This window comes from Calidris pugnax, unplaced genomic scaffold (assembly GCF_001431845.1).
Source record: "Calidris pugnax isolate Ruff unplaced genomic scaffold, ASM143184v1 scaffold44, whole genome shotgun sequence".
NCBI classification, from domain to species: domain Eukaryota; kingdom Metazoa; phylum Chordata; class Aves; order Charadriiformes; family Scolopacidae; genus Calidris; species Calidris pugnax.
Window position 1 is genome coordinate 43087505 of NW_015094506.1, and position 12004 is coordinate 43099508.

The 12004-nt window shown below is 43.4% G+C and overlaps 1 protein-coding gene across 1 annotated transcript in view; it reads right to left on the reverse strand.

Annotated features, from left to right (window-relative positions):
- Positions 1-2267: 2267 nt before the first annotated feature.
- The window catches only part of ABCD2 (ATP binding cassette subfamily D member 2), a 47353-nt gene continuing 37616 nt past the window's right edge, over positions 2268-12004 (reverse strand). The window contains exons 8-10 of the mRNA XM_014963971.1: positions 10097-10181; positions 9279-9404; positions 2268-6690 (exon numbers count right to left, since the gene is read on the reverse strand). Coding sequence (XP_014819457.1) covers positions 6480-6690; positions 9279-9404; positions 10097-10181 — 422 coding nt within the window. The 3' untranslated portion in view covers positions 2268-6479. The remainder of the gene's footprint in view (positions 6691-9278; positions 9405-10096; positions 10182-12004) is intronic.

Below are 12004 nucleotides of genomic sequence, written 5' to 3' on the forward strand. Positions count from 1 at the left end.
ATATTATTTCTTAAGACTTTTCCTACAGGTGGTTGCTGACTACCTATAAAAAACCTTCGCAGGGTCTGGCCATGGGATGCTCAGGGCCTTCTCCTGCTCACACCCACATTTGTGCCCTACATTTCCCAGGGAGGAGGGCACCAGCACCAGGATGTCTCAGCACTGACCCCATCCCGGTGGGGACAGAGAGCGGGCTAAAAGGGTGGGAAGGCAGGCTTAGTGCAACCTTTATAATAACGATAGGGATCTCCAAACACAGGAAAACCCACAGGAAACACCAACTGATTGAGAAGCCTCTAATAAACTCCATGCATTTGTAGCATAGTGTGCTATAAGTGAGGAGAAAAACATTCAAACTGAGATACAAAGGACAAGACTATTAGAGAATTAGTGCATTTTTTGGGCTTGTTTTCAATATTAAGTAGGTTGGATTTGCTTCTGTAACTTGGTTATCATTCATGGTGAAAATAATTTCTGCTTCCCAAAGACCCAAATCTTTACAAAAAGCATCACGAGTCTGATCCATTTAAAATATGTCTCTGAAGCACAACAAATATAAACTCAGTGTCAAAGACTTTTCAATCTAAATAACTTCTATGACAATTTTCATGCTAAAATTGATCAATAAATGAACATTTTTGCTTCTTTTGTTGTTAGTGGTATCCCACCAATCCCCTGTCAGGGCCAGCTTGTCTTTATATGTTTGATGACAACAGAAGAAAAGTAATGTGCTATTTCATAATTATTTTATGTCCAAGACAGGTTTCATTATTCCCTTTTTCCAGCACACAGCTCTTCCCAAGGGCTCTCCTGGACTGGTTTTTCCCACCCCTCCTCCTGGCCTGGTTTCTCACTGGGGGCTCAGCCCCAGGACCCAGCTGGCTCCTCAGCGCTGCATCACCCCCATCACCATCTCTTTCTCACTTTTTTAATTACCTGTTTAAAACAGATTGTTCATACACACCAAACTTGTACTGGGTGGGTGCAGAATTTTTAATATGACACTGTTACCCTCTTGTAGATGGTTTCATTTACACTGGGTTAAAGACACTAATTTAAAAAATACAAAGCAGGTGCTGCAGAACGAGCCATAATCAGAAATAAGACCATATAGAGAGAGTGTCAGGTGTTCTTCCAGGTATTCCACTTACCAGAACATTGCAGCTGGGAGAAGCCTTTGATCACTTCTGCGCTGAGTATCTCCTGAGTCCATTTTACTCCCGTGACAGAAGCCTTGCTGTCCCATCTCTTCTGGGAACACTCAACCCTTGGGCAGAGGCTCAGGGCTCCAGTGAACACACGGCGCCAGTCCTCTGGTGGCTTGATCAGAAAGCAGGAACGTTCTCCAAAGAGCAGACACCAAAGCATGTTTTACCAAAAAAAGGTGATACTCAAGTGCAACCTCTCAGCTCACCTCCCCCACTACAATACAGCCTGTCTCCTCTTGGTCAAATGCATGAACATCAGCGTGGTCTTACAGCCACCCAGCGACCCCCCAGAATGCATTTCTCACAGCTCATAGCTCTGTTGGTGCTCTCCACCAGAGTGGGTGCAGTAGCTGGAAGGAAGGCACAGTGGACAGGCCTTCACAAGATCCCGTAAGGACCTAGTTCTCAAGTGACAACCACTGCCATGGGCTCCTCAACTGCATCATCCAGGTCCTGTACCACCACAGAGTACCTCACTGTCCCCTGCCACACAGCAGGGAAGGTGCTAGACACAAGGCAGCTCTGGGTGCGAAGTAATCAGACGATGTCCTCAGTCTGAAGAGCTAAGGAGACTGGTTTTCTTACCTTAATCCCTAAGAAAATAACCTCCTCCTTTCCCAGGCCAACACGGGCACTTGCTTGTAATATTTGTGACATTGATGCTTTACGCACAACTTTACCTTACACAGACTGTAACAACCACCTTTGGGAGTGATGCTGCCGAGGCCACCTGATCTGGTGCTCCTGACAATGTCCTCTGGCATGGAGCTCGGTGCCCAGCCCCGCTGCAGACCTCCCCAGCAAGTGGTGGCAGCTCTTCTCACCTTCCTGCCATGACTTGGGTCCATGCTGAAGAGGACAGGTGCGAGACGTGAGAAGCCTTTGACACCAGCCCGATCCAGGGACGACACGCTTGTTTTAACTCACAAAAACCCAACATCCACCCCAAACTTTCCTCCCCCAGCACAGAAACCAGGGATGGGAAGGGGGTCCCAGAGCACATGCTGGCAGGTCCCGACTGCTTTGTGAGTGATTCATAAGGAACACTGTAAACTCAAAGTAAATGCAACATGTTTTATTTGAGGTTGGAATAAATTACAACTGTAAAGCATAATTTATTGCTTTATAAATTGTCTGCTCTTAAAAGGCATTAATATCAAACATAAACAAAACAAAGACACATTCAATTAGCAGTTCAGTTCTCTCAAGCTTCATGAACAGCTCAGTAGAGCGATTTCATTCTAAATACGATTGAAATCTCTGATCACAGGCTCGTAAACTTGCCTTTGACATGCACTATCATCACTCAGACATACTGAGGGGATTGTAGATGTGTTCATTTGCTTTAGGACATAATTTTTATTGCAATTTTCCCTAAGATATCCCATTGAATACCCAATCCTTCATTCCTCACTCAGATACAAATTCCACTAGTTTCAAAAAACTCCTTTACAAGATAAGTGGGGGTTTCTACCCCTGCAGAAAGAGGGCTTCCAAGTTTAAAACAGGAATGAGTCTGGTCCCAAAACTAAGTAAGAAACGAACTCCTCCTAGGTTAAAATGCTGAAATCCCACGCACAACAAATGTTTCCTCCCATTCTGAAGATTCTTGCAAAAAATCCCAACGTTATCTGAACGAATGTGGGTACTTCATATTTTTATTGTACAGTTACTCCACGCCTGAGACTGGTATGAGTTTTGCTCAGCATCTGTACTGCTCCAGGATGCAGCCCCAGGCAAGTCCAGTCTGCCCTGAGTCCTGGAGGATGAGAGGGTGCTCACAGGAGGCTTTGCAGTGTCCAGCCCCGAGTGCACAGATGCTGTGACACAACGAGCTGGACCTGGCCAGCTCCAGCCAGATAGGACCGGCAGAAGGAAGGCCAAAAAGCCACTTTCTCACCTCCCAGGGAGTCAGAGCTCCTGAACGCCAGAAAGGGAACGAACATCCAGAGCAGCTCTCACTGCACCACTAAAAAGGACTCCACCACGACATCCTGCCCTGCTCTGACTCTCTCACTCTGCAAGGGCAAAGTGCTCACCACACCTCGGCTCCAGAACAGCATCTCCCTGAGCAGGCAGCAGGCACCTCTGCTCTGCCTTTCCCAGCTGCACCCGAAGCAGCACAAAACGAGCTGCCTTATACCTTGTATTACAGCAGAGGTAAAACTCTCCAGAAACAGAACCGGAGACTCCCATCTCAATCAGCCCTTGGAACAACTCAGAAAGTTTGCAGAGAAAATCTCCAAGGCAGCTCCTTTTCCAGCCACAAAATGAACTTTAAAATTAATGAGCCACCAGTACACAAAATCCTTCTAAAACTGGCTCAGCATTACTCAGAAAGTTCCCATTCAGAGAAGGGTTTCTTCTCGTACCAGCCTCTAATGTTCTTGTCATGCCTACAAAAATGTAAACAGCTGGGCGAGATGTTAGGGTATTTTAGGCTATAGTACTGAATGGGAATGGTTAAGTCTATTACTGGATCCAAGAAATACGTATCAGACTTCAAGGAAAATATTATTACATTAATCCTGGTGTGATTTCAGTTTTCATTAAAATTTCATCAGTAATTTACATAGCTTTTGTATGTTTTATGCATAATCTCATTAAAAAAAAAAAAAAACCCAGCAAACAAACTTTCTACTTCTAAACACGGTTTCCTCAGAAGACGTGTTACTGCTGTGCCGTGAAGGATGCCCAGATTGGACCCCTGAAATCAGCAATTTCAGGCACTGTACTTGCCCATAGCAGCTCCCAACAAGCCAAGCACCAGGGCAGAGCTCTGGTGGGAGGCTGGGAGGGTGCAGGGCCATCCCTGGGGCTGTGCCAAATTGGGCCAATCGTTCAGCACTTCTCAGTGTCCTCCTCATTTGGGGACTGGAGAACCCTGGTTTAGCCCCAGCCACATGGTAAAGTGCTTAACGGAGGGGTGGGGAACACTAATGCCCCTTCCTCCACCTCAGCTCCTGCCTCAGGAAAGGTGGTTTTGTGGCTGCTTTGCACTAGGAGAAGGATCTGCTGCAGCTGGGACAAGGGCATGCATACAGGACACGGTGCCTGATTCATCACCATCTTACAGAAACATAACTCAGAAATGTGCAAGGCTTTAAAATCATCAGTCATCTCATTTATGCTCATTGAGAACAGATTCTTGGCTGACTTCTTCTTTTCCTAAGCCATTCTGAATTTTCCTTTGAAGATGAGAAGGAGGAAAGCTCGCCTTCAGGGAGAGGGACAAGCAGAGGCACTTGCAAATTAAAATGCATGCACATGTCATCCTCCACAGCAGCGACCCCCAGTCTGCACTCCACTACACAACATCGTATTATCTTGAACCTTAATTTCTCATCCCTTTCAAAGTTTCCCTTTCAAAGAGCATTCTTTTCTGTGTCAGTGAAATATCCCAGGGAACCCTACAGAGAAAACTCATGACAGGAACAAACTGTTGTCACCAGGACAAGTTATGGGGTTACATTCAAGCCACAGACTCTGGAGGAGGAGGACAGGGAGCAGACTCATTCCGTTTTCTGGTACAAGTGCCCAAATTAAGCAGCAAGACGAGCACCCAGTGAGAAGGAAGATGGGCTAATGGTTAGTGCACTGGACGGGGATTTGGCAGACAGTTAATTCTCGTTCCCCTTGTTCTCAAAGTGATCAGAAAATGGAAACGGTTTATATTAACTTCAGGGTGCTCAAACATTCCCAGCTCAGCAAATACCCCCCAAATATTTCTCCTCTCTTCACAGTTCTTAACAGCTTATGCATTGCCTCTCAAGACAGAAATCTTCTAAGGAATCACACTTCTTCTAGGAAAAAAAGGAACCATCAGACTTCAGGATTGCTACATCTCGGCTAAGGCTCACTGACCATCTGCAAAGCCTCTCACCCCTCCTGGTCCTCACTCCCAGGCTGCCCATTTTCCCTGCACTTGCAGTCAGAGAGAGGAGATCAGGAGCTCTAAAATCCATTCCCATCTTTATTTCTAATTCACTGGGTTTTGCCTCTGGCAAGGCACTCAGGCCAGCACCGTCCTAGGGGTTTCTGTTTAAAGCACCTTCTGGCTGACTGGGGACCAGGTTCCTACTGACCTGAAAAGCAGGTGGGACAGTCACCGAGTGCATCTGAAAGCAAAGCCGTTAACCGGTGTGTCTGCTCACAGGGAGGGCAGTGCTCAGCCACTCTACCAAAATATGGCAGGCATATTAATTAGTGGTTACAAAATGCTCATAACTTTTCACAGACCTTTGTAAGTGCCGAGCATTTTAACTAGCAGGACAGCCATGCCTGAGAATTCAGTGTACTGTCAGAAACTGACATTCTCCTCTCCTACAGTCCTTCCTGTCGCCAAGTGTCTCGTGGAACGAACAAGTGTCTATATTGTGATTTTACCAGTGGAGGAACTGGGTCAGAGAAGGACACTGGCCGGATCAGACCTATGGAGCTGATGAAAGACTTAGTCAAGCGAATGCTAAATCACTGGAGGCCATGCCCACTGCTCCGCCCCCCCATCAGAGGTTACTGAGTAGGGGACATAAATAATCTCCCAAAGGAACTGATGTATCATGAAGGGCAAAGAGCCTCTGGAGCTATGCATAATGGCATAAAGCATAGCACAAGTATATTACACATTTAGCTCTATCCCTGCTTCTCTGTCGCCAGGGCAGTGGGTGGCTCAGAAAGTTGTCTTCTGGTCAGCCTATTACATTATTTCCTATGGAAATGCAGGTAACGGTGCGTAGGCGATTCAGTAGTAGAACAGGAGTTTGGTTTTACATGGGCTGGAAGAAGGCTTCTCATACCCACGTGAGATTTCTTGCGTGCATCTGCATACTCACCCAGATGCTGCCTCTGCCGTGCTCCATGCCTGAGTGTCAGGCCAGGTTGGCTCTGGGCAGCAGGCATATCATACGCACACAGTCACCCGGTACCAGAGCACATTCTGCAGGACAAGTCTCAGGCAAAAATTCACCTACAAAACCTAAGCGCGTCGGTAGTTTTTTTTTGCAGTGAATCGGGCTTTCACTAGGAATTAACGTAAGCTGCAATGGCTAATCTTATACTCTGTGCACTTGCTTATTTTCTTTTCACAGTTCAACCACTTTCTTCCTTAATACTAAAACGCTAAAGTCTTACATAGCATTCAGAGCATTATTTTCTGCTGGCTGTGCTTCTCTATGCTCTAAGCCTCTATCACGATGCATGCAAAGGATAATGGCTGAATTTGTAATGCTTTTAACTAAAAAAATACTTTTAAAAACGTAAAACATAAATTATTTATTCCTCTTTGTCCATTGTTTTAAGCACTGAGTCTTCTCCCAAGATTTTACACAGTTCATTCAGTCTCTGTTGCATTTTAGGAATTCCTGCAAGTTGGGATTCCAGTCTCTGTTTTTCCTCACTCAGTGATAAACGGATAGCGGTGTCCAACTGCTCGAAACGCCAGCCACCTTGTCCGTCAAACTGCAGCAAGTGACTGTGGTACTTCCTGCAGTAGAAAGTAAAACATCAGTAATGGCTCAGGGAAAAGATGGTTGGTTCATTTTTGCACGCAAATTTGGACATCTGTGTCTCTTTTCAATGGTGCCTATCAGGATGCTGGGAGTTGTCCAGTTTTGGATCACTGGGTAAGACTTTTTCTTCAGTGACTCATAATCCCAGGACACTCTTTTGTAAGGGGTTTGGGTATTTCAAAGGACTTGAAAGGATTTTGGTATTTCACCCGGACCTCCCTAGGCCATCCAGTGAAATTCAGCAGCGAGATGCCAGGTGTAAGCTATTAGCACCAGTGTGGGCTGCTCCTCACCCCTCCTTGAGCACCCCTCACCAGTATTGATGCTGGCAGGAGTGGGAATGGCTGTGGAGGGTCCCCTCATCATCTGCTGTCTCTGGCCAAGGTGGAGGCCTCCCTCTTTGAAACATTGTCTGTGGCTGCAGTTGCCTTCACTTCAACTCCACCAGGTTCCTCTTTCTCTAGGAGCTTGAAAAGCAGCAGGAGATGTGGCTCCCTTCTCCCCCAGGAACGCTAGTCCCAGTTTATTTTATTTACCTTGCTTTCTGAGAGACTTTTTACCTCCTTAGCAGAAAAATGCATTCAGGCAGGCATGGTGCACTTGATGCTACTGATAGAACCCTAGTTTGTTCAAATTACACCTCAGTTTGTTCCCCTCCATCTAAGAAGGCTGGCTAAAGAAACCTCCAGTCCTAAAACATGGTTCAGTTTGCTAGGGGTCAAAATTAAAAAGTTTGTGTAGGAGTCACAGATCTTTCAGTGAGTTTGAGGGTGTGTGCACCAAAAATATTCAAAGGTGTACATGCAGAGTTTGTCAAGACCTGACAAGACATTTATCAGGAGGTGCAAGAGGAAGAGCCAGAGAGTTCCCTCAGAGCTGCTGGTATGACTCTGTAATTTATCATTATAAATTATAGAAGATGAGATACATCATAAAACAGTGATTATAAATCCCATCCAGGGAATGTGACAGTTTAATCAACTCAATAGCTTATGACATGGGACTCAAAAGAGATTCAGCTCCAGGCTTACATTCACCACTTCTTGCTATTATTCTTTGTGACACCAAACACTTAATCTATCCCTCTATTTTCCCCCCACCAAAACCCCCCAAAAAAATCAGGAAGCTAAGATAGCTGACTGAGATGTCCAATGTTTATGGTCTAGGAAAGTAACTAATATTTTGATTAAAAGAGCAAATATTCCCTGGCATAATCTTGAGAAGGAGAAAACAGCATGTGAACCTGGTTTTTGTCTATGCAATGCAGTCCCTGCAGAAGCTTATTTAAGTTAAAGGCATTTGATGCTTATTTCCACTCAGCACTTACGTTTACTTGTCCAGAACCCCCAAAATCACCAGATTTCTGATAATTTCAGCAATACTGTGGAGGCTACAAGAGCAATCCCAAACTTTCCTGAATAGCACTAGTACTAGGAAACAGGAAATGTTGGTAGGAATCTGAACTCAAAAGATCTTTCTCACAAGTTCTTTTGCAGAACTTCCCTCTGCATTGTAATTATTTATAGGTGAGATGCCCTCAAATACCTGTTTTCTTGAGCAGTGGTTTTAAAATAATGCCAAACTTTAAAAAATTTAAATAATGCTTTTCTTTTTAAGTGTAATTTGAATTATTTTAAAAACAAATGTCTATGTGACTTTTTTTCCTATCAGAATACTCATTTTTTTGTAATATTTAGGTCCCGATCCAATAAAAGTTATTTCCACTGTCACCATCTCCACAGAGGAAGGAGGAATGCTGAGAAAAACATTCTTTTTCAGAGAAGCAGACACTGGTAAAATTTCTTTCATTTGAGACAATAGACTCTTAATGGATTTTTTGTCATCAGTTTAAAAAAAGCAAACAATCTGACAGTAGAGATCAAGGAGTTCAGAACAAACAGTCATTGCTAATATCAGCTTAGACCTTGATCTCCTTTTGCCCTTTAAAGTATTTCATTGTTTTATGTATTCAGCAACTACATTTATTTCCTTTGAGGGACTCATCCATACTTAGTAATTCCTCATTAGAATGATGTTTCTCAGAATTCTAATATTTCTTTTTTTAATAGACAATCAAATTTTGAAAGATCATGAACCCTGCAGATAGAGGACACAACTGAAGTCAAAACAACAGATGTACTTTTCCTATGGAAGAACAACGAGTAGTTTAACCACTTGCCATGTCTCCCATCTCCCAAGCACTGGCAAAGTTCCCCAGGACACCTCATGTATCTTGTCACCTTTACAGAATAATCTGGTAATATCTGTTGTGGCTGTGGTGTGGTGGGCTAATTAATTGCCTCTTAGATACCTGCATGTTGCTATTAATAGCTAATAAGCGAAATACATTTCAAAAAACATAAGAGGGAGGAATAAATACGTGTCAAAGAATGAAAAAAGTCAATGCCAAATGCATTACATCACTGTTATTGTAGACAAGTTACTTTAGAAAATGCAGTAGATATTGATTAAATAACTGCCCTAGTACAAAGAATAAAAGCCAATCCATGGCCTGACAGAAAGCTAAAAGCAAGGACCGTTATCAATCCCTGAATGTACTTACCAAAGAGAAGGTCTGTGTGTTATAGAAAGTAGGGATATCCCAGCAGCTTTTGCAGCTTGGAATATCTTTCCTTCAACATCAATGCTTACAGCACTTGTGCATTCGTCCAGCAATGCATATTTTGGCCTTTTAAAAGCAGATAAAGAACATTACTCTTCTACGTTTTGGACAGTATTTTCACATACAGTGTTTAATTGAAAGAACAACAGAAAGGAGAGTGCAATTTTTGCAAGACAGCTGTCCCTCATCTACAGCTGGGAGCTGGCTAGCAACAACATAAAGTTTCCAAGCATTATTCAGGTGCAGACCTGGCTTCCAGGAAAAATGGGTTTTATTTCCTGGTCCATCTGAGTACACAGTGATCTAACTAATGTTCTAGCTTGACCTAGCTTTATCCTGTCATCAAGTTATGCAGTAGCCACAGCCAACTCAGAAACTTTCTGTTCACTGCTCTGCATGCAGTGCCTGCAGTCTCCAAACCCAGAAAGTTTCGGAGCTTGGCTTTTATACTCTCATACCCTCTGCAACAGTCCACCAGACTTCTGCAATATTTGTAGGACAGATGCAGGGAAGATGTTTGTGCCCAAGATGTAAAAAGAAAGGAATATCTGGAAAACGTAATGCTCTAAATAAGAAACATTACCCAAACTAAAAGCAGAGCTTGTATGAATAAAGGTCCATGGTCCTATGCAACCATCTAGCAGTATTGCATATTTCATGGAGATCATAGTCTACCACTGCTCAGACTATTACAACAAGCCTCCAAAACTCTTCCTCATTTTCAGATGCTATTTAAAAGAACAAATCAAAATGCTTACTTATGGTAAAACATCCGAGCCATGCCCATCCTTTGTTTTTCCCCTCCTGATAAGACATCTTTCCAATCCATGATGGCATCCCAGCCTTTAAAAAAAAATGCAAACAAAACATGTCAGAACAATGCTAACTTATGAAGGAAATGCATCTTCACTTGCAACATCTCTGCAATCTGCAACCAAAATAATAAAGAGTATTTCCATTACAGAAGAGACAGCTGAGGGTTCTGGATCACTTCTGAAATACCTCAATGCCTTCCCACTGGCACTCAGTTGGAAAAATGCCCCAAAAATCATGTCAGTTTTGAAAGTGGAATTGAACCTTCTTGGTCATGTAGGTATTGTCAAAAAACTTTACTTACCATCTCTTTGAAAAAACATCCTTTACCTGTATCCAACTGACCTTTTTTTTTGATCATGTTGGGTTTCTAGAACAATTTTTGTTCCTTCTTGAAAGGTGTGAGTGGAAATTTAAAAACAAATTCAAAGACATAAAGTGTAAAAACCATTAAGAGCAGTGCCAGACTCCACTCACTACTGTAGGCAAAGAATAGCTGTGAGCAAACTCAACAGAAACACCGACGCAGACACAGGGATGCGTTCTGTGGACACAGACAAGCAGCTGACACACAAAACTACATATGGACAGGAGGGTTATCTCTACAAACTTCCTGCTACCTTGTATTTACAAACGACCCACAACTGTTAGAACACTGCGTATCTTTATTTAATATTCTGTGTGGCCTCTAACTAATTTTGTTCATCACCATTTTAAATGCAACGGGAGCGTGAGGCATTTTATCTGCGATCTCCTGGCGGACTGGCGTTTCTGTGAGTACTCTGGCATGATTCATTCCCACTAATGAAAAACTTCAAATACCAAATAACCCTACTGAAAATAAGTTTTCAATCAAACAATCCAGAAAATAGATGAGTTTTGAAAAGGGAGAACTTGGATGCAAAGAAAATCCGGTAAGACATTTGTCTCCATAGATCATCTATTCATGAGACAGGCGGCTGGAGCAGGGCCAGGTGAGGAAGAGAACATTTCTCCAAATCAGCCTAGCACTCTAACTAAAAAAATTAACACCACAACCAAAAACCCTTTTCTGCCACTGCCCAACTGAAAATAAACACTTGCCAGAAAAGACTATAAACAAGGTCAAGCAGGAGGGTAGGCTGGGTCATTTCTGATACCTGACCAAAGGTGAGACAAGTGGGGCTTGTTACGGTGCAGGAGGCTGGGGAGTGCTCTGCCCATGCTTGGTGCTACACCAGAGCTTGGTAGGTCTGAAAAAACCTCAGTGAAGCATCTGGTGAGAGGTTGTGTGACTGAAAACAGCAATTGACAATGCTAGAGATTGAATTCCAAGAATTTTCTCTATGTGAAATTGCAAAATATAATGCCATGATTTTTTAATATATGTGTATATAGCTAGATTTAAAAACCAGGCATGCACACAACAGAAATAAATCACCTTTAGTGATCCTATTGTTTTTCCTTTATTTCCTTCCATTCTTGTTTAAGGATCACAGCGGGCACCCCCCCACCACGCGGGGACACATACAGTGCTTTCTATCAGCAGGCTCCTAGCAAAGATAGAGTTGTGTAATGATTAACTGAATCATCACCATTTGGATGAACTCTGGTGTGGGACCACACAGAGAGCTGGAGTAGCTGTTCCACCAACTCCTTCAGCTTCCAAAAATGACTGCAAAATGCCTGGAGCGCTCCTTTCTGGCAAGGGTTCCAGAGGCAAGGGATGGGAATGGTCCTTCATGAAAGCCACAGAAACAACTATGCTTCTGAAGACAATGTTCAGGCTGCTGCTTATATTCTATTGTTTTTAAGCTGAGAATATAGACGAGCTCCTGGGATCTGGATCTGAGCTAGGATGTGGGTGGGTGGGT